This window comes from Haliotis rufescens, unplaced genomic scaffold, assembly GCF_023055435.1.
Source record: "Haliotis rufescens isolate VD_foot unplaced genomic scaffold, xgHalRufe1.0.p SCAF_6, whole genome shotgun sequence".
Taxonomy (NCBI): Eukaryota; Metazoa; Mollusca; class Gastropoda; order Lepetellida; family Haliotidae; genus Haliotis; species Haliotis rufescens.
This window is the reverse complement of record NW_025964334.1, coordinates 44,328,607-44,356,420: the sequence shown is the minus strand read 5'-3', so window position 1 is coordinate 44,356,420 and position 27,814 is coordinate 44,328,607. Positions and strand designations below refer to the sequence as shown.

Here is a 27,814-nt window from a genome sequence, read left to right as displayed (position 1 = left end):
TGCATGCACTTGTCTGACAACTTACCTCACATGAACTGAGTGAAATGTATTTCACAAGTACTGACCGAGAACTCACCTCACACGTTAAAAAACCTAACCCCGTACGCCCTCACAAATCACTTCCAACATAATAAGATCTCAACTTCCACGAACTGAGAACCCGACTTACATGTACTGAGAACTCATCTCACATGTACTGTTTAGCTCATCTCACACGTGTTGACTGATGCCCATGTTGTGTGTCCTGCCAGATGGCGGTAATATATAGTGTTCTTTTCCTTGTCTAATAAAGCAGTTTTAGTGTAGCAGATTGTGCGGGTGAAGGTGTTACCTGATCTAGAGCCAGCTTGAGCTCTGCGGACTGTTGTGTCCCGCCATGTGAGATCATTCCTGCACAAAGACCTTACAGTACTTTTAGAAGAGTAGAACATGTAATAGCAATGGTTAAACTGTATCATATGTTATTGCATATACTGGCTACATATCAACTTGGGTAATGACACAAGCGGAAATGGTTGCAAACTGTGAAAAACTGACATTGTCGATATGGCCGGCCATGCATAAAATCGTGTCGAAAATCTGTAATCACGCCAATTCATTCATACATGTACTGAGAACTCATCTCACATTAACTGAGATCTCACCTTACATGTACTGAGTGAGAACTCACCTCACACGTGTTGACTGATGGCTCACCCTTCCTCAGTCTGTCAGCAACAGGTTTCGGTATCATTTGGTACAGCAATGCATCTGTTCTCTTCATCTCAGCATCTAACTTCAGCATGCTCTCCTCCAAGAGCCGGCTCTTCTCTTGTTCCTGAATTCAAAACATCGACGATACTTTCACAGTCAGACTCTAAACGGTAAACAGAAACAATCTCAAATGAAACCCACAACTTTATTTTGATGCCCATGTTGTGTGTCCTGCCAGATGGCGGTAATATATAGTGTTCTTTTCCTTGTCTAATAAAGCAGTTTTAGTGTAGCAGATTGTGCGGGTGAAGGTGTTACCTGATCAAGAGCCAGCTTGAGCTCTGCGGACTGTTGTGTCCCCGCCAGTACTAGGTCCCTGCTGGAGTCGTGCATGCTGAGATCATTGATGTACAGACCAACGTTAAACATATCGTCCAGACTGTCCATGCTGTAACATAACGATCAGGGCATCATAGCGGTAACATTGTGCGAAAGCGTACCTGCAGAAATGTGAAGTCATGACAATAATAGTCACATAGAGTTTAACAACACAGTTTCTTAATGTCATAGTGTGTGAGGAAACATTCTTAGACGTAAGACGTAACTGTGACTATAAAGTCGCACTATATACACAACTGCTTTGTACTAAGGCACTGTTGTCACTGTCCGTTCCACATGTCTTCTCTCTGCAAAGTATGTACAATGTATGTGGTGTGGCGTGGCGTGGCGTGGCTTGGCAAGGCGTGGTGTGGTGTGGTGTGGTGTGGTGTGGTGGGGTGCTAGTCATATCCTAAATATTGAAGTTATTCATCCAGCCCGGATCGGAATTCTGTAAACACTGTTTATAGACCATATTTGGGATCATTCCTGCACAAAGACCTTACAGTACTTTTAGAAGAGTAGAACATGTAATAGCACTGGTTAAACTGGGGTACGTGAAGGTCAACGGTCGCACAAAACGTATCATATGTTATTGCATATACTGGCTACATATCAACTTGGGTAATGACACAAGCGGAAATGGTTGCAAACGGGGAAAAACTGACATTGTCGATATGGCCGGCCATGCATAAAATCGTGTCAAAAATCTGTTATCACGCCAATCCATTCATACAAAGTTTCAGCTTCATAGGCCCGGTAGTTTCAGAGGATATGTCGAACAAGCAAATGTATTTATAATGTTCATGACGGACGACGGACGACGCACCACGAAACAAGCTCACTTCAGCCAGGGGAGCTCAATGACTGGTAATTAGACATTGTGTGTTACAGACAGACAGACAGACAGACAGACAGACAGCCGACATGACTGACAATATGTACACTGGGACTGTACAAGACGCGGGACTAAGTTGCTGATCGCCAGCCCTGACACAAAATTGAAGTAACTGCGGAATGAAGGCTTACATAGGTGTGCCCAGGAACATGATGCAATCCCATTCACACATGTACATCATCTGGCCCTTCAGGTGGAGACAGTGGGAATCCTCGTCCAAAGACTTCTGGTCTGAAAGAGAGGCAGTGTATTGATGATATATTAACAGATAATAATGAGTAATTAAGTAATTAGGGACCGACCATTTGATGTTTTGGGGGAAGATATTTCAAGATATTTTAAAAAAAACACATTTCAACGATATCATTTTTGTGGCCTACAATCTGTTTCGAAACGCATCATGAGTAGATGAGGACATTGTTTACTCCAAGGTGTATTTGTACATTTTGCGGTTCCATTTCTTTACCTAAATCTTTCTTCTCATCTTCGGTGATAATGGAGCTATCGTCTGCGCTGTCGAAGTTGCTGCCTTGTGTTCGTCTTCTCACAGATTTGAGGGAAATCAGCTCAAATACGTTGTTCGTGTGCGCCATGATCTATAACAAAATCTGACTTTGGTATTCACGTTTCAGTGAGCGAGTAATTCATGACGTTCTGTATACTAGTATGTCATGTTGGCGGTTGAAAAATTCAAGGAAAAACATAAGAAGTAAAACCTAAAGATCCACATGAGAAAGCGGTACGAATTGTAATGTTTTCTTCCGTTTTTTTGCGCATATAGTCCCGCTAAAGCGACGTCGCGCAGGGGCGGATTTAGAAGGAGGTGCGGTGCGCACCCACCCCCCTCCTCTAAACATGAATGAGTAAATGGAGCACTTTATTAATTTGAAATCAAACAGATGTTTTAATCCTACTTTGTTTGAAAACTACGTAAAAGAGGATAAGAACAGTGTCCGTCGGAATACTGATCTACGCACAACCCTTACCAGACCTAACTTTAACAGTGGAACCTTCACTTGTTGTTGCCCTGAGTACTTTGTTAGCAGCAATATCATGATGGCAGTAGATGAACTTTCAAGACATGGTAAGAACTTGCACAAGGCACACGTGAGTGCAGCCACGTGTGACTGGCAACAACTCACTACAACCCTCAGCCCTAAGGTATCAACGTAGCAATGTCAAAGAGAACCATCCACTGGTGTCATAAAGTATATATGCCAGCCAAATATTACTACGTTTGGTTCATTATGGCATTCAAAACAAAAATGGGATTCATAATAAATCAAGTCATGATTAATTGTGGTTTCAATAAAATCTCTGTTTGTTTATAATGATGTAACTTAGGGATAGTCCAACAATGGACCAAACATGTATAATATAGACTACCAGTGTAAATAATCCCCTTTCTCAAACATTCACAAAGAGTTATGTACAAAACACCAAAGGTTCTCAGATGTTGCCAAGGATGTGACAAGATACTTTTGAAAGTTACTTCTTTCGGGCCTCAAAGTTTTAAATGGCCGATATTTCAAAATGATGTGATTGTGGTTTGGATCTAAATGGCGTCATGGTATATATTTGTGACCTAAATTCTGCACAGGAGCATGGTTTTGGTCAGTTTGTGTAACATACGATGCTGGGACAGTGTAAGTAAAGAGACGTCTCTAATACTGTACCGGGCCGTATATTACAACTGTCTAATAACGAGTTCCTCTGCACTCCTTGCATCAAGCTTTTTTAAGAGTTGACGTACAACGGTAAATGGAAAAAAAATCTTAAACCACAATCCATGTACTCTTCTGGAAAAGCTGTGGATTTTGTTGGATTTTTTATGAAAATGTGCACCCCCTCTCCCAGCAAAAAAACTGTATCCGCTCCTGTCGCGGCGGGACACACCTCGGGCTTCACTGGGGATCAGTTGAATATGACATACACTGTACATTGTACACTACCAACACACTGTACACTGTACACTACCGACACACTGTACACTATTCACTGTACACTATACATTATACACTACCAATACACACTATACACTATACACAGTACACTACACACTACAGACTCAACACAACACACAATACACTATACACTATACACTGCAATGCCTTCATTTAGCGTCAAACATACATGTTTACCACTTCATTGCTAGCACTCTATATACAAGGATCAGCATTGCACCAGACATTGTACAGTCAACACCTGCCAAAGGCACATACACTATCGACTCAACCGTACTTGATACAAGGATCAGCATTGCACCAGACATTGTACAGTCAACACCTGTCAAAGTCACATACACTATCGGCTCACCCGTTCCATATACAAGGATCAACATTACACCAGACATTGCACAGTCAACACCTGCCAAAGGCACATACACTATCGACTCAACTGTACCATATACAAGGATCAGCATTGCACCAGACATTGCACAGTCAACACCTGCCAAAGGCACATACACTATCGACTCAACCACACTTGATACAAAGGGTAAGCATTGCACCAGACATTGTACAGTCAACACCTGCCAAAGGCACATACACTATCGACACAACCACACTTGATACAAGGGTAAGCATTGCACCAGACATTGCACAGTCAACACCTGCCAAAGGCACATACACTATCGACTCAACCGTACTTGATACAAGGATCAACATTGCACCAGACATTGTACAGTCAACACCTGCACAAGGCACATACACTATCGACTCAACCGTACTTGATACAAGGATCAGCATTGCACCAGACATTGTACAGTCAACGCCTGCCAAAGGCACATACACTATCGACTCAACCACACTTGATACAAGGGTAAGCATTGCACCAGACATTGCACAGTCAACACCTGCCAAAGGCACATACGCTATCGACTCAACCGTACTTGATACAAGGGTAAGCATTGCACCAGGCATTGTACAGTCAAAATCTGCCAAAGGCACATACACTATCGACTCAAACGTACCATATACAAGGATCAGCATTGCACCAGACATTGCACAGTCAACACCTGCCAAAGGCACATACACTATCGACTCAACCGTACCATATACAAGGATCAGCATTGCACCAGACATTGTACAGTCAACACCTGCCAAAGGCACATACACTATCGACTCAACCGTACTTGATACAAGGGTAAGCATTGCACCAGACATTGTACAGTCAACACTTGCCAAAGGCACATACACTATCGACTCAACCGTACTTGATACAAGGATCAGCATTGCACCAGACATTGTACAGTCAACACCTGCCAAAGGCACATACACTATCGATTCAACCGTACTTGATACAAGGATCAACATAGCACCAGAGATTGTACAGTCACCACCTGCCAAAGGCACATACACTATCGACTCAACTGTACCATATACAAGGATCAGCATTGCACCAGACATTGTACAGTCAACACATGCCAAAGGCACATACACTATCGACTCAACCGTACCATATACAAGGATCACCATTGCACCAGACATTGTACAGTCAACACCTGCCAAAGGCAACTGTACAACACCTGCCAAAGGCACATACACTATCGACTCAACCACACTTGATACAAGCGTAAGCATTGCACCAGGCATTGTACAGTCAAAATCTGCGAAAGACACATACACTATCGACTCAACCGTACCATATACAAGGATCAGCATTGCACCAGACAGTGTACAGTCAACACTTGCCAAAGGCACATACACTATCGACTCAACCGTACTAGTTACAAGGATCAGCATTGCACCAGACATTGTACAGTCAACACCTGCCAAAGGCAAATACACTATCGACTCAACCGTACTTGATACAAGGATCAGCATTGCACGAGACATTGTACAGTCAACACCTGCCAAAGGCACATATACTATCGACTCAACCGTACTTGATACAAGGATCAGCATTGCACCAGACATTGTACAGTCAACACCTGCCAAAGGCACATACACTATCGACTCAACCGTACTTGATACAAGGATCAGCATTGCACCAGACATTGTAAAGTCAACGCCTGCCAAAGGCACATACACTATCGACTCAACCGTACTTGATACAAGGATCAGCATTGCACCAGACATTGCACAGTCAACACCTGCCAAAGGCACATACTATCAGCTCAACCGTACTTGATACAAGAATCACCATTGCACCAGACATTGTACAGTCAACACCTGCCAAAGGCACATACACTATCGGCTCAACCGTACCATATACAATGATCAACATTGCACCAGACATTGTACAGTCAAACCTGCCAAAGGCACATACACTATCGACTCAACCGTACCATATACAAGGATCAACATAGCACCAGACATTGTACAGTCAACACCTGCCAAAGGCACATACACTATCGGCTCAACCGTACCATATACAATGATCAACATTGCACCAGACATTGTACAGTCAAACCTGCCAAAGGCACATACACTATCGACTCAACCGTACCATATACAAGGATCAACATTGCACCAGACACTGTACAGTCAACACCTGCCAAAGGCACATACACTATCGACTCAACCGTACCATATACAAGGATCAACATTGCACCAGACACTGCACAGTCAACACCTGCCAAAGGCACATACACTATCGACTCGACCGTACTTGATACAAGGATCAGCATTACACCATACATTGTACAGTCAACACCTGCCAAAGGCACATACACTATCGACTCAACCACACTTGATACAAGGGTAATCATTGCACCAGACATTGTACAGTCAACACCTGCCAAAGGCACATACACGATCGGCTCAACCGTACTTGATACAAGGATCAGCATTGCACCAGACATTGAACAGTCAACACCTGCCAAAGGCACAGACACTATCGGCTCAACCGTACCATTCACAATGATAAACATTGCACCAGACATTGTACAGTCAAACCTGCCAAAGGCACATACACTATCGGCTCAACCGTACCATATACAATGATAAACATTGCACCAGACATTGTACAGTCAAACCTGCCAAAGGCACATACACTATCGACTCAACCGTACCATATACAAGGATCAACATTGCACCAGACATTGTACAGTCAACACCTGCCAAAGGCACATACACTATCGATTCAACCGTACTTGATACAAGGATCACCATTGCACCAGACATTGTACAGTCAACACCTGCCAAAGGCAACTGTACAACACCTGCCAAAGGCACATACACTATCGACTCAACCACACTTGATACAAGGGTAAGCATTGCACCAGGCATTGTACAGTCAAAATCTGCGAAAGACACATACACTATCGACTCAACCGTACTTGATACAAGGATCAGCATTGCACCAGACATTGTACAGTCAACACCTGCCAAAGGCACATATGCTATCGACTCAACCGTACTTGATACAAGGATCAGCATTGCACCAGACATTGTACAGTCAACACCTGCCAAAGGCACATACACTATCGACTCAACCGTACTTGATACAAGGATCAGCATTGCACCAGACATTGTACAGTCAACGCCTGCCAAAGGCACATACACTATCGCCTCAACCGTACTTGGTACAAGGGTCAGCATTGCAGCTGACATTGTACAGTCAACACCTGCCAAAGGCACACTCTATCGGTTCAACCGTACTTGATACAAGGGTCCGCATTGCACCAGACATTGTACAGTCAACACCTGCCAAAGGCACACTATCGGCTCAACCGTACTTGATACAAGGGTCAGCATTTCACCAGACAGTGTACAGTCAACACCTGCCAAAGGCACACACTATAGGTTCAACTGTACTTGATACAAGGGTCAGCATTGCACCAGACATTGTACAGTCAACACCTGCCAAAGGCACACACTATCGGCTCAACCGTTCTTGATACAAGGGTCAGCATTGCACCAGACATTGTACAGTCAACACCTGCGAAAGGCACACACTATCGACTGAACCGTACTTGATACAAGGGTCAGCAAATCCCACGTTTCCCTGCCAGACGCATTTCTCAGCATTGCACCAGACATTGTACAGTCAACACCTGCCAAAGGCACATACACTATTGGCTCAACCGTTCTTGATACAAGGATCAGCATTGCACCAGACATTGTACAGTCAACACCTGCCAAAGGCACACACTATCGGTTCAACCGTACTTGATACAAGGGTCAGCATTGCACCAGACATTGTACAGTCAACACCTGCCAAAGGCACACACTATAGGTTCAACCGTACTTGATACAAGGGTCAGCATTGCACCAGACATTGTACAGTCAACACCTGCCAAAGGCACATACACTATCGGCTCAACCGTACTTGGTACAAGGGTCAGCATTGCACCAGACATTGTACAGTCAACACCTGCCAAAGGCACACTCTATCGGTTCAACCGTACTTGATACAAGGGTCCGCATTGCACCAGACATTGTACAGTCAACACCTGCCAAAGGCACACTATCGGCTCAACCGTACTTGATACAAGGGTCAGCATTTCACCAGACAGTGTACAGTCAACACCTGCCAAAGGCACACACTATAGGTTCAACTGTACTTGATAGAAGGGTCAGCATTGCACCAGACATTGTACAGTCAACACCTGCCAAAGGCACACACTATCGGCTCAACCGTTCTTGATACAAGGGTCAGCATTGCACCAGACATTGTACAGTCAACACCTGCGAAAGTCACACACTATCGACTGAACCGTACTTGATACAAGGGTCAGCAAATCCCACGTTTCCCTGCCTGACGCATTTCTCAGCATTGCACCAGACATTGTACAGTCAACACCTGCCAAAAGCACACACTATTGGCTCAACCGTTCTTGATACAAGGATCAGCATTGCACCAGACATTGTACAGTCAACACCTGCCAAAGGCACACACTATCGGATCAACCGTACTTGATACAAGGGTCAGCATTGCACCAGACATTGCACAGTCAACACCTGCCAAAGGCACATACACTATCGACTCAACCACACTTGATACAAGGGTAAGCATTGCACGAGACATTGCACAGTCAACGCCTGCCAAAGGCACATACGCTATCGACTCAACCGTACTTGATACAAGGGTAAGCATTGCACCAGGCATTGTACAGTCAAAATCTGCCAAAGGCACACACTATCGGTTCAACCGTACCATATACAAGGATCAACATAGCACCAGACATTGTACAGACAACACCTGCCAAAGGCACACACTATCGGCTCAACCGTACTTGATACAAGGGTCAGCAAATCCCACGTTTCCCTGCCTGACGCATTTCTCATGTTAATAGTTGAATGGCAAGCAAAGGTATTTAAAGTAATCTTATAATCTCTCACTGGCCGATAATTGAGCTACAATGCAAGTCGAGGTGTCGGTTACATCATTACTAGCGAATGTAATTGTCCCATCAAATAGAAAGTGTGACATCTTATTGGAAATCGATTCATGTAATCCCCTACTAGATACGTTACTTTAGGGTTCCATTTGTTGTTATGTTTCAGAGTTAGGTGTAATAAAGGCACCTAACTGATTTTATATGCCGTTTATCTCTAGAACCTACAGATGTACAATGCTGAGTTTCGCTCCATAACTACATGACGAGGCTGAACGGTGAAGGCACATATTGCTTGTATATTGTCTGTCACCATGGAGAAAAACTGTTTATTGCCTCATTTGTTGTCGGAAACTCTCAATTTGATGACCATTTGTTCCGTAATGTCTAAATGTAGATTCAGTCGAACTCATCAACCATATATGAGTGCCGAAGGTTTAGCTGTGTCTGTGAGGGTTAGCCAAGCACATCAGCCGACATGTGAAATTTTGTGGAACCAATAATTATTACAACGTTAGGTATTCATAGCAGGGTGGGTATACATATCAGGGTGAGGTATAAATATCTAGGTGAGGTATACATATCTAGGTAAGGTATACATATCTAGGTGAGGTATACATATCTAGGTGAAATATACATATCTAGGTGAGGTATACATATCTATGCGAGGTATACATATCTAGGTTAGGTATACATATCTAGACGAGGTATGAAAAGAACAAGGGGTGGGGTATACTTATCTGGGTGAGGTATACATATCAGAGTGAGGTATACATATCTAGGTGAGGTATACATATCTAGGTTAGGTATACATATCTAGGTGAGGTATACATATCTAGGTTAGGTATACATACCTAGACGAGGCATGAAAAGAACAAGGGGTGGGGAATACTTTTCTGGGTGAGGTATACATATCTAGGTCAGATATACATATCTAGGTGAGGTATATATATCAAGGTCAGGTATCCAGATCTTGGTGAGGTATACATATCTAGCTGAGGTATACATATCTAGGTGAGATATACATGTCTAGGTGAGGTATACATATCTAGGTGAGATATACATGTCTAGGTGAGGTATACATATCTAGGTGAGGTATACATATCTAGGTGAGATATACATGTCTAGGTGAGGTATACATATCTAGGTGAGATATACATGTCTAGGCTAGGTACACGGATCAGTGTGAGGTATACATATCTAGGTGAGATATACATATCTAGGTGAAATATACATATCTAGGTGAGATATACATATCTAGGTGAAATATACATATCTAGGTGAGGTATACATATCTAGGCGAGGTATTCATATCTAGGTGAGATATATATGTCTAGGTTAGGTACACGTATCAGTGTGATTTATACAGATAAACATATTTAGGTCAGGTATCCAGATCTTGGTGAGATTTACACAAGCAGGGGGAGATATACATAACATGGTGAGGTATACATATCTAGGTGAGGTATACATATCTAGGTGAGGTATACATATCTAGGTGAGGTATCCAAATCTTGGTGAGGTATACATATCAGGGTGAGGTATACATTTCTAGGTGAGGTATACAAATCTAGGTGAGGTATACATGTCTAGGTGAGGTATACATATCTAGGTGTGGTATCAGATGAAGGTCAGCTATCCAGATCTTCGTGAGGTATACATATCTAGGTGAGATATACATATCTAGGTGAAATATACATATCTAGGTGAGGTATACATATTTAGGTGAGAGATATATGTCTAGGTTAGGTACACGTATCAGTGTGATTTATACAGATAAAAATATTTAAGTCAGGTATCCAGATCTTGGTGAGATATACACAAGCAGGGGGAGATATACATAACATGGTGAGGTATACATATCTAGGTGAGGTATACATATCTAGGTGAGATATATAATCAAGGTGAGATATACATATCTACATGAGGTATACATATCTAGGCGAGGTATACATATCTAGGTGAGATATACATGTCTAGGTTAGGTATACATATCTAGGCGAGGTATACATATCTAGGTGAGATATACATATCTAGGTTAGGTATACATATCTAGGTGAGGTATACATATCTAGGTGAGGTATACATATCTAGGCGAGGTATACATATCTAGGTGAGATATACATGTCTAGGTGAGATATACATATCTAGGTGAGATATACATATCTAGGTGAGATATACATATCTAGGTGAGATATACATGTCTAGGTTTTGTACGCGTATCAGTGTGATTTATACAGATATACATATCAAGGTCAGGTATCCAGCTCTTGATAAGGTATACACAAGCAGGGTGCGGTATACATAACATGGTGAGGTATACATATCTAGGTGAGGTATACATATCTAGGTGAGGTTTACATATCACAGTGAGGTATATATGTATCTAGGTGAGGTTTAGATATGTAGGTGGGGTATACATATCAGGGTGAGGTATACATGTCTAGGTGAAGTATACATATCTAGGTAAGGTATACACAGCAGGGTGAGGTATATTTATCAAGGTAAGGCATACATATCAGAGTGAGGTATACAGCAGGGTGAGATATACATATCAGGTTGAGTTATAGATATTTATGTGAGGTATGCACAGCAGAGTGAGCTATACATATCTAGGTGAGGAAAACATATCAAGGTAAGGGATACATATCAGGGTGAGGTTTACACAGCATGATGAGATATACATATCACAGTGAGGTATACACACCTATGTGTGGTTTACATTGTTTTGAAGAACTGAAAGTGTTTTTGATTCGGTAAGAGTGATAACGATCTGATAACACAAACAACCGACAGTGTTATGACAATAATTTAGAGATTGAGAAACATTATTTCCTATGCATTCGTATGGTCATTAAGTATAACGGTACTTACGCTTTGCCACGTGAAGTCCACTAGTGGCCGCCGAAGACCAAAGACTGCAGTCAGGCACTTCCCGACCACTACTCTCATGACCGCTCCTAGGCCAGATCCAGTACTACGAATACCCATGTTACGCCCGAACACAATGTTGAAGGGGAACAGTTCAAACAGAACTTCAGATCGTAGCGGGATGTTGTCCACGAGGTTGTCATCTGTAGATTTTAGCAACTCACGATATGCAGTGTTGTCAAAGATGAGTCTAAAAATAACATGTACTCTGTTATGTACAATTTCTTCCGATATAACATATATTTCCACCTTTGTGTTGTAGAATACCTTCCCCACCTGCCTGATCTGCCCCTTCACGTAGTGCAAGAAGCCCTTCCTCCTGCTGCGGTAGTGAAGGGTCAGGCCAGACTTGTTCTCGTTCTCACAGAAGAAGGACGGGGGCTTCAGTTTAGAGTAACTGAATCTCAAATACTCGTGTAGATTATCTAAGCCGTTTAGAAAATCTCTCATATGTCGTCCTAGTACTTTAAGAATCCTGTCATAGCCATACTGGCCCACGAAGGACACAAAAGTAACACCAAACGAATCCATGAGAGAATCTACCGATTCACCAGTGATTTCTGAAGCGATACGGGCTATATTTGGGATTAGGTTTTCACTATAGATGTCGTGTGTGGCGAAACTAGAATGGGTGAAGTCCCCCCTGTGCCTGATCTCCGTCCACACAGCCTCGCCGTACTCCTGACGCAGGAACTCCACAATAGACTCCAGCAACAACCCGTACATGATGGGGTAGGAGCGTCACACCACCAGAGGGGCCTTGGTCGAGGAGTTCTTTAGGCGTGAACAAGATCAACTATTGGTTCAGCAGTTGGTCCCTGTCGGTGTGATTGTGTTGAAGTCTTCAACTGGGGCACATAACTTTGCTTGATTGATACAAGCTTGGCTCGACGTGATTATGTCGCTAACATTGATTTGCTCTTTTGATTTCCGTGAAGTGAGAAGGGCCCTAAGATATCGATTGCAGCAGCTGTCCTCTAGAGACTCCTGAAAAAGAGAATTGGTCATCTGAGTGTGCAATACTGTGACCCTACATTGACTTACATCAGCCAGATATCGCACATGTTGTGGTAACCCAGTGATATGATTTAATCTGTGCTACGTTTAACCACACAACTGAAATGTCGGTTACTTCCTGTTACCATAAACATTCGCTATAAAAAAGATAAATCAAACAGGTATCAATATCAAATGATGTAATATTTTACATGACCCATATCCTGGCGTGCATGGATACTGTGCCCAGAAATGTCAGGACAGACTGCACGGTCACATTGACTGCCTCACAACATTCAACTGATGACGTCTGGAAGTAAATCACATTTTCGAAAGTATATTTTTATACCTGTACTTGTTCTCATGTTATAAGCAATTTTAAAAGGACCTTGATCTCGTAAAGATCCGGGTTAGAAGTGGTCTTCAGCAACCAATACTTGTCTTAGGAGGCAACGAACGGGATCGGGTGGTCAGGCTCGCTGACTGGCTTGATGCATGTCATCGTATCCCAGTTGCGTAGATCGATGCTCATGATGTCAAGCACTGGATTATGTCTAGTGCAGACTCGATCATTTACGGACCGACGTCGTGTAGCTGGATTATTGCTGAGTACGCCGGTAAACAACAAACAAACAAATCAAAGGGACCTTGTCCGCGTGTCACGCTGAGGGATGAAGCAGATGTAAAATATCGGCCTCTAGCCGATAACCGAAGACGAAACTTCGTCAAAACAATAATTATTGATACCCTTCATCCCTGGTCAAATGTGAACCAACAGATTGGGTTAAGTGTACTGCATGGTACTGCACAGTAAGCAGATGTTGATGACATTTCAATTGAGAATGGCAGATACAACACCTTATTTACTTACGTTCTTCTTGGTGTTCGGTAGATATGGAACATGTGTTCTGAAATATATGGCACAGTGTAAATTGCAGTGGGATAACATAGTGTTAATGAATCAACAGCTCGTTGTGTGGAGTACAAACACTGACCTGTGACTGTGTGGGTGTATCAACAACTCGCTGTGTGGAGTACATACACTGACCTGTGACTGTGTGGGTGTATCAACAGCTCGCTGTATAGAGTACATACACTGACCTGTGACTGTGTGGGTGTATCAACAGCACGCTGTATAGAGTACATACACTGACCTGTGACTGTGTGGGTGTATCAACAGCACGCTGTATAGAGTACATACACTGACCTGTGACTGTGTTGGTGTATCAACAGCACGCTGTATAGAGTTCATGTAATGACCTGTGACTGTGTTGGTGTATCAACAGCACGCTGTATAGAGTACATGTAATGACCTGTGACTGTGTGGGTGTATCAACAGCACGCTGTATAGAGTACATACACTGACCTGTAAATGTGTTGGTGTATCAACAGCACGCTGTATAGAGTACATGTAATGACCTGTGACTGTGTTGGTGTATCAACAGCACGCTGTATAGAGTACATACACTGACCTGTGACTGTGCGGATGTATCAACAGCACGCTGTATAGAGTACATACACTGACCTGTAAATGTGTTGGTGTATCAACAGCACGCTGTATAGAGTACATGTAATGACCTGTGACTGTGTAGGTGTATCAACAGCACGCTGTATAGAGTACATACACTGACCTGTAAATGTGTTGGTGTATCAACAGCACGCTGTATAGAGTACATGTAATGACCTGTGACTGTGTTGGTGTATCAACAGCACGCTGTGTGGAGTACAAACACTGACCTGTGACTGTGCGGATGTATCAACAGCACGCTGTGTGGAGTACATACACTGACCTGTGACTGTGCGGATGTATCAACAGCACGCTGTGTGGAGTACATACACTGACCTGTGACTGTGTGGGTGTATCAACAGCACGCTGTATAGAGTACATACACTGACCTGTGACTGTGCGGATGTATCAACAGCACGCTGTGTGGAGTACATACACTGACCTGTGACTGTGCGGATGTATCAACAGCACGCTGTGTGGAGTACATACACTGACCTGTGACTGTGTGGGTGTATCAACAGCACGCTGTATAGTGTACATACACTGACCTGTGACTGTGTTGGTGTATCAACGGCACGCTGTATAGAGTACTGTATATTGACACAAATACAACATGAGTGAACTCTTCACTGACCTTATACAAGGCAACAGCAAACCTGTCTGACACAACAAATACAACATGAGTGAACTCTTCACTGACCTTATACAAGGCAACAGCAAACCTGTCTGACACAACAAATACAACATGAGTGAACTCTTCACTGACCTTATACAAGGCAACAGCAAACCTGTCTGACACAACAAATACAACATGAGTGAACTCTTCACTGGCCATTACAAGGCAACAGCAAACCTGTCTGACACAACAAATACAACTTGAGCGAACTCTTCTCTGACCATATACAAGGCAACAGCTGCAGCAAACCTGTCTGACACAACAAATACAACATGAGTGAACTCTTCACTGACCATATACAAGGCAACAGCTGCAGCAAACCTGTCTGACACAACACATACAACATGAGTGAACTCTTCACTGACCTTATACAAGGCAACAGCAAACCTGTCTGACACAACAAATACAACATGAGTGAACTCTTCACTGACCTTATACAAGGCAACAGCAAACCTGTCTGACACAACAAATACAACTTGAGTGAACTCTTCTCTGACCATATACAAGGCAACAGCTGCAGCAAACCTGTCTGACACAACAAATACAACATGAGTGAACTCTTCACTGACCATATACAAGGCAACAGCTGCAGCAAACCTGTCTGACACAACACATACAACATGAGTGAACTCTTCACTGACCATATACAAGGCAACAGCAAACCTGTCTGACACAACAAATACAACATGAGTGAACTCTTCACTGACCTTATACAAGGCAACAGCAAACCTGTCTGACACAACAATGGTTGTGAGGACATGGTCGCAAGGACACTGTCATTATAGAGCTGACCTCATCCTCCAACACAGGGGAACGGGTCTCTATGTGATTTAATTAACTCATATTAGAGCAATACAGGTAGAACAAGTTCACCTGGGGATCTACTAAAAAATGTATGAGTGAACATTTAAGAAAGCACATGTTTTGTCGATATACACAACAAACCGAGAGTGCGGTATTGATCGCCATCTAGCGTGAGACCAGGGCACTCCTGGTCGCGACTCTGATCCTCACATCCGGGCCTCACCAGCTCTCTCTCCCAGCCCTCTGTGACAGCCGGCCATATCCGGGCCAGAAGGACGGAAATATCCGAAAGTAATTTACTTTGACGATGATTGCAGCATTAGGACCAGGCTAAACTTTAACTGGCAACGTTATCAACATGGGCGTTGTTCAATAGACAACGTTATGTGTAGGTAATGACACGTGACGTCTTCCTATAATAATCGTCAACGTCGGGTCTGCCCACGGCGTTTATACCACTTTAACGTCAATCGCTAACATAACCAGGCACTCCAGCGTCTTTATTACCATCAAGAATTATTCACATCACTTTAGCCATCGCGGAACAAGAAACAGAATGAACAAGTGATTCGTCTCACGCGATATCAAGTTACTTCACTAATAATGTCCACGACTGTTGGAAAAAGTCGATTATTGAGATTATCATTCCTAAATTATCTCCGATGTCTGATCTGTCGTGGAGATTGTAATGACCAGTATCAATAGCAACTATGAGGAATATCTTGGCCATTAGAGCTCTGCGTCAGGCAGATGATTACAGGATCTTACAGGACAGTGCAAATCTATATCGGATTATAGCAAAGCAGCTACCTCCAGTGTCCAGTGGGGAAGCATTGTAACACATAGCATCCCATCTCCCATCGGTCAGGTTCTTCAGGTGGAGGAGACATTGGTTACCTCAATGCATATACTTAAACTACTGTTGGACAAGGTTCATCGTGAGGGCGAGTGAACACTCTTGTCCGGTATCGTTATTCATTGAGGGAAAACCGACTTGATTTCATTCATGCTTGATACAAACATCATGTCCTAAATCAGTTAGTTCCCCGACTGAGAGACTACATAAAGAGTTAGAGACTGACCGTCTGTGTATATATATATATATATGACGTTAGAGGGATCCGTGACTGACCGACTGTATATATATATGACGTTAGAGGGATCCGTGACTGACCGACTGATTATATATATATGACGTTAGAGGGATCCGTCACTGGCCGAATGTGTAGAGGGTGTTACGTCTTTTACTCTATGTAATGCTAGCGTTTCAATTTTATCACTACATTTACTCCCCGTGATTTACCCTTCATCCAAGTAACACAAGACCTATGTCTACGAATGAATATCAGCAGGTATTTGCAAATAAATACAAATTAACGTAAATGTTGGACATTATTTTCCGAGCCCATTCCCTGATCAGCCCACACAGCCCATTAGACTTGTGTCCTACCGTACCCAATATCCGGACTCTACTCGATGTTGCATGATGAGGCGAACAACAGATGGCAGGACGCACTCGGCCGTGAACCAGCTGCAGCACAATGAATACAGACCAATCACAATCGTCTTGCAGGGAGCGACTCACGAACATAGACGTGACAGCCTGCTTGGGAGGATGTTATGTAATCACGTTAAGATGCTCCCTTGCATGGATCATATACTCTGGGGTTTCCCTCCACTGTCAGTCAGGTATATTTCGGGACTAGTTTCCTGTAGTTCCTAGGGATATTAGGGCTTAATGTTTCACAAAATAGAGCGGCCATGTTTTAGTTTTTGTTGTAGCTATGTGCAACACATTATGTGAAAATAATGTACAGTAGATTAGGAGCAATGTGGTTATAAGTTTCATTGCCAACGGACGGACGGTCAAAGGCTCATAACATAAGTTCACACTGACGATGAAAGCTATGCTAAAAAGGCTAAAGTCGTATTTTGCATGAGATCGAGGTATCACTCATGTAGTCTATCAGTTTCTGTCTCCTGCGATCGGTTAAGACTTGCTGGCAATGTTTTGTGTGAAGCCTCAAAACAATCGCCTTCATTCATTGCACATGTGGTATTTGGGAATAACGCCAGAGCCCATGCCTTATCGAAGCAAACCACGTATTGCATATTTAATGATTTCAGGCAGAGACCATATAATAGTATGGTCTCTGTTTCAGGTTACAGATAATATATTGATATCTTCATGACATGGTTGAGTGTGTACGAGTTATACAGCAGTGTGTTACGTTTGTGTGGGTCGTTGACGTTAATTACATGTTCTTAGGTGAATCCTCGATCAAGGAGATGGTGCCGACAAAGCAATGATCACAATCGTTCTCATAACTTAAATATACACTGAGGTGGCCAGACACTCATTACTTCAGTTATGTTGTAGTGGAAGACGTTATTAATCACACGTACAAGCTTTAGTAGTTACATCGCGGTACAGCGCGTGTACGTTTCACATTGTTTCATGATCGTTCATACATACGACTGCCCTAGCTACGTACACAATATCGCGGAGATCATTGACACTCGTGACCTTCATATTACACTTGATTACATTGAAGATAACCTGTAAACAATCCTTAGCTGCCGTTCTTTGAAAGGCGATCCCATCCAAGCAATCCCGTTGATCAACCGACAAAGGCGATGTCACGGTGCCCAGGCAGGCTGCTCACCCCCGGGCTGTCAGCCTCCAGACACACGTCTGTGTACTCAAACGACTATAAATATAAAATCAGCTGTTTCTGGAATCATCCGATAAATGGATGCATTCATACCAAGAAATTTTATCTTGATAAGTTGACAGAGGGGCGTCTTGGATGGTATCGAGGCGGCTACAGTGGGGGAGGGACTCACGTAGGCCCGGTTACACAATGCACAACATTCACAGGGAGTTCTTCCTCCAATAAAAGAAAAAGCGGATAATTGCAAAACCGTGTTCCACGGAATCTGGGGCGCGCGTCTATGTTTAGAAATCTTGGTAGAATGCAAGTGCAAAGACAATGAGGGTGTATTTGCAGGAGATATGGGAAGATTGTAGAGGTAATCACTCGAGGCAAGCACTTTATGGCATGTGAAGTGTACATGATTATGAAGCAAGTTATGCCGTAGTGATGCTACCATGATATGTACGGTGCAACGGGAGGTCCGCTCTACTTCACGACTGCAACATCTGCAAACACATCCCGTCACTTCGCGTTCTCCTGAAAATACAGAAATCTTCTCAAACTGTTCATGACCAACTGACACAAGACAGCATTGGGAAACTGAAACCAACATGCTTCATTAGTACAGATTTGGGACACACCCATATATCAATGAATATATTATTATCCACTGTACTTCATGCACGTCATATTTGTTTGTCATAATGTATGCGTGGATGTGTCGTACGACAAGACAAGTATCGACGTTATTGTGACATCTCCCGGAAGACAAGTTTCGAAGTTATAAATGACACCTCGTGGAAGTCAAGTATCGACGTTATAAATCACCTCGTGGAACACAAGTATTGACGTTATAAACAACACCTCGTGGAAGACAAGTATCGAAGTTATAAATGAAATCTCGTTGAAGACAAGTATCCGCGTTATAAATGACACATCGTGGAAATCAAGTTTCGACGTTATAAATGACACCCCGTGGAAGACACGTATCGACGTTATAAATGACACCTCGTGGAAGTCAAGTATCCGCGTTATAAATGACACGTCGTGGGAGACAAATATTGACGTTATAAACAACACCCCATGGAAGACAAATATCGATGTTATAGATGACACCTTGTTGGAGACAAGTATCGATGTTATAGATGACACCTCGTGGAAGACAAGTATCGACGTTATAAATGACTCCTTGTGGAAGGCAAGTATTGACGTTTTATATGACACTTCTTGGAAGACACATATCGACGTTATAAATGACACCTTGTGGAAGACAAGTATCGATGTTCTAAACGACACTCTGTGGAAGACAAATATCGACGTAATAAATGACACGTCGTGGGAGACGAATATTGACGTTATAAACAACACCCCATTGAAAACAAATAACGATGTTATTGTGACACCTCGTGGAAGACAATATCGACATTATAGATGACACATTGTGGGAGACAAGTATCGATGTTATAGATGACACCTCGTGGAAGACAAATATCGATGTTATAGATCACACCTCGTGGAAGACAAGTGTCGATGTTATAAATGACTCCTCGTGGAAGGCAAGTATTGATGTTTTAAATGACACTTCTTGGAAGACACATATCGACGTTATAAATGACACCTCGTGGAAGACAAGTATTGACGTTATAAATGATAGCTCATGGAATACAAGTATCAACGTTAAAATTGCACCTTGTGGAAGTCAAGTATTGACGTTTTAAATGACACCTCGTGGAAGTCAAGTATCGACATTATAAATGACAGCTCGTGGCAGACAAGTATCGACGTTATAGATGACACCTCGTGAAAGACAAGTATCGATGTTCTAAACGACACCCTGTGGAAGACAAATATCGACGTAATAAATGACACGTCGTGGGAGACAAATATTGACGTTATAAACAACACCCCATGGAAGACAAATATCGATGTTATTGTGACACCTCGTGGAAGACAATATCGACATTATAGATGACACCTTGTGGAAGACAAGTATCGATGTTATAGATGACACCTCGTGGAAGACAAGTATCGACGTCATACATGACACCTCTTGGAAGTCAAGTATCGATGTTATAGATGACACCTCATGGAAGACAAGTATCAACGTTATAGATTACACCTCATGGAAGACAAGTATCAACGTTATAGATGACACCTCATGGAAGACAAGTATCAACGTTATAGATGACACCTCATGGAAGACAAGTATCGACGTTCAATATTACACCTCATGGAAGACAAGTATCGACGTTATAGATGACACCTCATGGAAGACAAGTATCAACGTTATAGATGACACCTCATGGAAGACAAGTATCGACATTATAAATGACACCTCATGGAAGACAAGTATCGACGTTCAAGATTACACCTCATGGAAGACAAGTATCGACGTTATAGATGACACCTCATGGAAGTGAGTATTGACGTTATAAATGACACCACGTGGAAGTGAGTATTGACGTTATAAATGACACCACGTGGAAGAGAGTATTGACGTTATAAATGACACCACGTGGAAGAGAGTATTGACGTTATAAATGACACCACGTGGAAGAGAGTATTGACGTTATAAATGACACCACGTTGAAGAGAGTATTGACGTTATAAATGACACCACGTGGAAGACAAGTATCGACATTATAAATGACACCTCATGGAAGACAAGTATCAACGTTATAGATGACACCTCATGGAAGACAAGTATCGACGTTATAGATGACACCTTGTGGAAGACAAGTATCGACATTATAAATGACACCACGTGGAAGACAAGTATCGACATATAAATGACACCTCATGGAAGACAAGTATCAACGTTATAGATGACACCTCATGGAAGACAAGTATCAACGTTATAGATGACACCTCATGGAAGACAAGTATCGACGTTCAATATTACACCTCATGGAAGACAAGTATCGACATTATAGATGACACCTCATGGAAGACAAGTATCAACGTTATAGATGACACCTCATGGAAGACAAGTATCGACATTATAAATGACACCTCATGGAAGACAAGTATCGACGTTCAAGATTACACCTCATGGAAGACAAGTATCGACGTTATAAATGACACCTCATGGAAGACAAGTATCAACGTTATAGATGACACCTCATGGAAGACAAGTATCGACATTATAAATGACACCTCATGGAAGACAAGTATCGACGTTATAAATGACACCTCATGGAAGACAAGTATCGACGTTCAAGATTACACCTCATGGAAGACAAGTATCGACGTTATAAATGACACCTCATGGAAGACAAGTATCAACGTTATAGATGACACCTCATGGAAGACAAGTATCGACATTATAAATGACACCTCATGGAAGACAAGTATCGACGTTCAAGATTACACCTCATGGAAGACAAGTATCAACGTTATAAATGACACCTCATGGAAGACAAGTATCGACATTATAAATGACACCTCAAGGAAGACAAGTATCAACGTTATAGATGACACCTCATGGAAGACAAGTATCGACGTTCAAGATTACACCTCATGGAAGACAAGTATCGACATTATAAATGACACCTCATGGAAGACAAGTATCGACGTTATAAATGACACCAAGTGGAAGAGAGTATTGACGTTATCAATGACACCATGTGGAAGTGAGTATTGAAGTTATAAATGACACCACGTGGAAGAGAGTATTGAAGTTATAAATGACACCACGTGGAAGAGAGTATTGACATTATAAATGACACCACGTGGAAGAGAGTATTGACGTTATAAATGACACTACGTGGAAAAGAGTATTGACGTTATAAATGACACCACGTGGAAGAGAGTATTGACGTTATAAATGACACCACGTTGAAGAGAGTATTGACGTTATAAATGACACCCCGTGGAAGACAGTATTATTGACATTATAGATGACAATTTTTGGACGACAAGTCAAGACGTCTACGATTTGGGTTTAACTTCGCTTTGAACTGTATTTCTTTTACGTCACGGCGTATCAGTTACATGTGGGGGGAAAACCCGAAGTGATGCAGGCCCTGGACGTTACCCACATGTAGGGCAGGGCAGTGTCGGCAATATTCAAACCCACCGACACAGATACGGTGCTAAAATTCCAGGTATCATAATGAGGACGAATCTGTTATTTTATCCCATGATCAATGGACCCTGGTACGACAGAGGGACGCAAATGTGGAGAGCAAAGTGCGGCGGTTTAAACCACTGATTCACACCACATGTTCTAATCTAGCATATACAAGTTAGGCTGTAATCATTACTTGGATAAGGTTGTCGGGGAAACTATATTCATTGGGGAAAGGCCCGTATGTTTTGTCTCGGGAATCCATCTTGACTGCTGTGCCAGATGATAACATCTTATTTAAAACACAAATACCTCCCAATATATACTCAGTCACTCTGACCCTCATCAGATCACATCCCTCTTACAAAGGAGTGACGCATCGAAGTCACATGATAAATCAAATCACATTTCTGCATGCAAAATGACAGTATTGGACATGGCAATATATACATATTTGTGTTTAAAATATGATGTCACCATCTGGCATAGCAGTCAAAATATATATATTTGATTTATCATGTGACTTCGATACGTCACACATTTGTAAGAGGGAAGTGACCTGATGAGGGTCAGACTGATTGAGTCAAGTGTTTGCATAAACAAAACATCTCCAAATGTCTTATGATCTCAGGATTATTAACATACATTAGCATGTTGAACTTGTGTTGAGTAGGATTGATATAACATTTTGTCAGGAATATAGATTTTACGCGACTGTTCATAGTCAGTACTTATCAAAAGGAAAATTATAATTAATTCATTTTCACAGTATCCAAAGGAGCACATTTCACAAAATCTAAATTAGCTTGGTGCATTTATATATCTAAAGGTTTATGTGTTCAAGTGGCGTGAGCTACACCTGAACTACTACAAAGCAATATGAAACGCATTTACAGTGATATAACCAACATATGGTTCTACATCAAATATGGACCTCAGTAATGAATAAGTCACAGCGTTTGAACCCAGCGATTGGGAAGTTTGCCAACCCTATTGATAGATATATTGGGCTCTAGCCAGGAACACAGAGGCAAATGAATATATACAGGTAATAAACTGATTTTCCCACTGAAAAACTCATCCTTTTTATAACAATAACAACTTCAATTTCAGAAAGTTTAGCCCAATTCATTTTACCACGCCTAGCATCTAATATTTATAAATTATTTTAACATTTTATAACTTGGAAAACGTGTAACATACAGAACACTTGATACTGGTACTTAATGCATCGTTTATAAACAATCAGAGCTTAAAGTTTAAATTCTGAGATGAATATTGAGAAGAAGATGTTTGTCGATATTTATCACCGAACCTCCGTATTAACTAACGAAGGAACAGCATACCCATGTGGAAGCGCTGCAGCGATATTCTGCTGCTTAGGTGAGTCATTCTTCGGAGGACAAAGTGACGTTCAGAGTCGCTAAAATGTGCCTGACGGGGCAATCAATATAAAGTCTATGCTGTGTTGTGAATGCATTTTTAAAATCTGCACCTTCACTTATTATAAAAGTGAATAGAAAGTCCTAAAATAATTCTGGAAAACTTTTTCAAACAGCTTGTTGCGAACCTCTTAAAACTATGTAATATTTACCTGCACTTCAATAGGTGATGTTGAACTGAATGTTCAGGTACGCTGCACTTAGTGTTGCTATTGATTCATCTGTGTTCCTTTCAGCAGACGGATGACAGTTGATGTCTCTTTGAGAATATCTCCTGGTCAGCAGATTTCAGGATATATCGTCAGCAAGTCGGCATTATGCTATCCTGTTGCCTAGCGCGATTAACACAACACACCATAACGTCCCCCTGCACAACCTCCCGTTTACATAATCTGTCTTCTCACATTAATGCTACTCTCAGAACACGGGAATATTTGAATTAAAGAATGTAAAAGCTTGGTCTCAAAAGTGTGTTTGTTATGCCCATATTAATTGATTACAGAAGCGTGAATGTATGAGAACTGTGTGTCAAACGACCTTGTGCGACGATGCGAACAACAAAGCAATAGTCTTTCATTACTGGTGACGGTGATCGATTGTTTCAGCCGACAAAATTAGTCCATAAAAAGTGCAGTATCTTGTAATTTGATTCAACCAAAACATCGATAATTTATTTTCGAATGAAAGTCGATTAATGATAAAGAGAAGGAGGGAGAACGAAGTGTATTATATGACTGTAACTTGAGAATGCCACTGAACAGGGATTGAATTATCTGTTTTATAGATCCGCTAATCATTGGTTGTGATTGAATTATCTTTTCTCACTTCTTGGATCCGCTAATCATCGACTTTGATCGAATGATCTGTTCTGTAGATCCGCTAATCATTGACATGAATTGAATTATTTGTTTACAGGTCCGCTAAAGATTGACTAGGATTGAATGATCTATTTCAAAGACCTGCTTATCATTGACTGGGATTGAGTGATCTATTTAGTAGATCTGCTAAACATTGACTGCCATTGAGTAAACTATCTTAAAGATTCGCGATACATCGATAGGGATTTGGTGATCTATTTATTAGATCTGCTAAACATTGACGGCGATTGAAGGATCTATTTAGTACATTGACTGCGATTGAGTAGACTATTTAATAAATCCGCTTAACAGTGACTGGGATTGAGTGATATGTGTAATAAATCCGCTTAACAGTGACTGGGATTGAGCGATATGTTTAATAAATCCGCTTAACAGTGACTGGGATTGAGCGATATGTTTAATAAATCCGCTTAACAGTGACTGGGATTGAGCGATATGTTTAATAAATCTGCTTAACAGTGACTTGGATTGAGCGATATGTTTAATAAATCCGCTTAACAGTGACAGGGGTTGAGCGATATGTTCAATAAATCCGCTCAATAGTGACTGGGATTGAGTGATATGTTTAATACATTCGCTGAGCATTGACTGGGATTGAGCAATCTATTATCTAAATCCGAAAAACATTGATTAGGATTGCGATATTTGTTCTTTTTACATCAACCAGGGCCCACCTCAGGCCCACCCCTGCTTGACAGTGATTATTAACCAGAGTTAGACGTGGGCACCTCAAAGACATGTATCACGATGCTTCAGTTGAAGTACAGATAACCGACACCAGTGTCTGTTGGTAGGAAGTACGTCAATTTTAACATATTCTATACTGCATATCATCTACAATTTTAAGCGATGTCTCAACATTTCACTTGATAAATATAGGTCAGTCAACAATGAATGTCTATGGCATTCCGTACAACAAGTCCCTTTGTCTGAGACAAGGAACTCCCAGCACATGACGTACACATAGAAATAATTGAAATTTGAGAACATATTCAAAGTTTGTCTTAACAATATTGACGGGAAAAGATTGTCCGTCATACAGAATGCCTACACTTGTGACATGTACCGTATCTTGTGTGAATGTCTACACCTGTGACATGTTCTGTATCTTGTGTGAATGCCTAAATTGTGACATGTACCGTGTCTTGTGTGAATGTCTACACCTGTGACATGTTCTGTATCTTGTGTGAATGTCTACACCTGTGACATGTACCGTGTCTTGTGTGAATGTCTACACCTGTGACATGTACTGTATCTTGTGTGAATGTCTACACCTGTGATACGTTCTGTATCTTGTGTGAATGTCTACACCTGTGACATGTTCTGTATCTTGTGTGAATGTCTACACCTGTGACATGTTCTGTATCTTGTGTGAATGCCTAAATTGTGACATGTACCGTGTCTTGTGTGAATGTCTACACCTGTGACATGTTCTGTATCTTGTGTGAATGCCTACACCTGTGATACGTTCTGTATCTTGTGTGAATGCCGAAATTGTGACATGTTATGAAAGACATGCTATATATACTGAATCGCAAAAGAAACGTCACCATGGATAGATATATGAGAAACCTTATTTGTCCAAACACTGTAAACATACTTTGAGACATTAAAAAGATGAAACTTGGCAAAAGTGATCATCAAGGTTGAAATTAAAGTGTCAAATGTTCTTAAAGTGAAACACAACACTAGTCTCTGAGAAAATGGCATCACAAGTCAGTATCTCGTGTGTACGACATGTGCATTGATGACTGCCGTGCAACGTCGATACATGGAATGGATGAGACGGTTGATGAAGGCCATAGGCACTTGAGCCCACATTCTGAGGAACGCCTGACGCAGTTCAGCTGCAGTTGTCGGCCTTGGTCGGACGTCGGGTAGTGACCCTAGGTCTTCCACTACGTTGTCGGTCGTCTGTAGTGTTGGTGGTCAGGTACCGTTGCTGGAGCCTGTATATGGTCCTTACGTGGACTTGAAATGCATTGGCTACTTGCCGGGCGGTTTGTCCAGTTTGCAATCGTCCAAGGGCTTGGTGTCGCTGATTTCTTGTCAATCTTGGCATGTGGTAGCAATTCAATAACGAACGAATGTTAGCCGATCTGGGTGGATGTTTATAGGGCAAGAAATGGGGGAACGCATGTGCATTTCAATTTGCACGGAACTCACGTGCATCGGGTTACCATGGCCATGGCCGTTGCCGTGATGCGTTTGGGCGATCGGTTTCATTGTCATCTGCTTTGTTTTTTATCATCGAATTTCATTTTGCGGACAAGGAAATGTTAAATGTTATAATCTTAGACAAAAAATACCCAGATATTTAAATGACAACTTTTCATGCAATGTTACTTGGGGTGACGTTTCTATTGCGGTTCAGTATATATTATAAAGCCAATATAACGTTGTTATAGTATACTTTTTAGTTATTAACTATCCGGCAATGAGAGTCCAGCATAGTTCCAGAATAATACCGAATAATTAAATTTTCGTTGTGTTCATTGAAATTCCTGCATTCTGATTAGCTGAATTGGTCACATGTTACAGCATTAATTTCCCAATGAATGTAAAAAACTACACCACGCCCACCGAGGCGCACTACTTTTATT

The 27,814-nt window shown here is 41.8% G+C and overlaps 1 protein-coding gene across 2 annotated transcripts in view; it reads right to left on the bottom strand.

Annotated features, from left to right (window-relative positions):
* The window catches only part of LOC124120074 (soluble guanylate cyclase 88E-like), a 55,614-nt gene that overhangs the window by 4,759 nt on the left and 23,041 nt on the right, over positions 1-27,814 (bottom strand). The window contains exons 2-7 of one of the 2 annotated variants that reach the window (XM_048386430.1): positions 14,050-14,086; positions 12,126-13,169; positions 2,436-2,565; positions 2,101-2,200; positions 1,012-1,141; positions 671-817 (exon numbers count right to left, since the gene is read on the bottom strand). In XM_048386430.1, the coding sequence (XP_048242387.1) occupies positions 671-817; positions 1,012-1,141; positions 2,101-2,200; positions 2,436-2,565; positions 12,126-12,908 (1,290 nt within the window). In that variant the 5' untranslated portion in view covers positions 12,909-13,169; positions 14,050-14,086. The remainder of the gene's footprint in view (positions 1-670; positions 818-1,011; positions 1,142-2,100; positions 2,201-2,435; positions 2,566-12,125; positions 13,170-14,049; positions 14,087-27,814) is intronic. The other variant, XM_046482811.2, reaches the window with a different exon arrangement.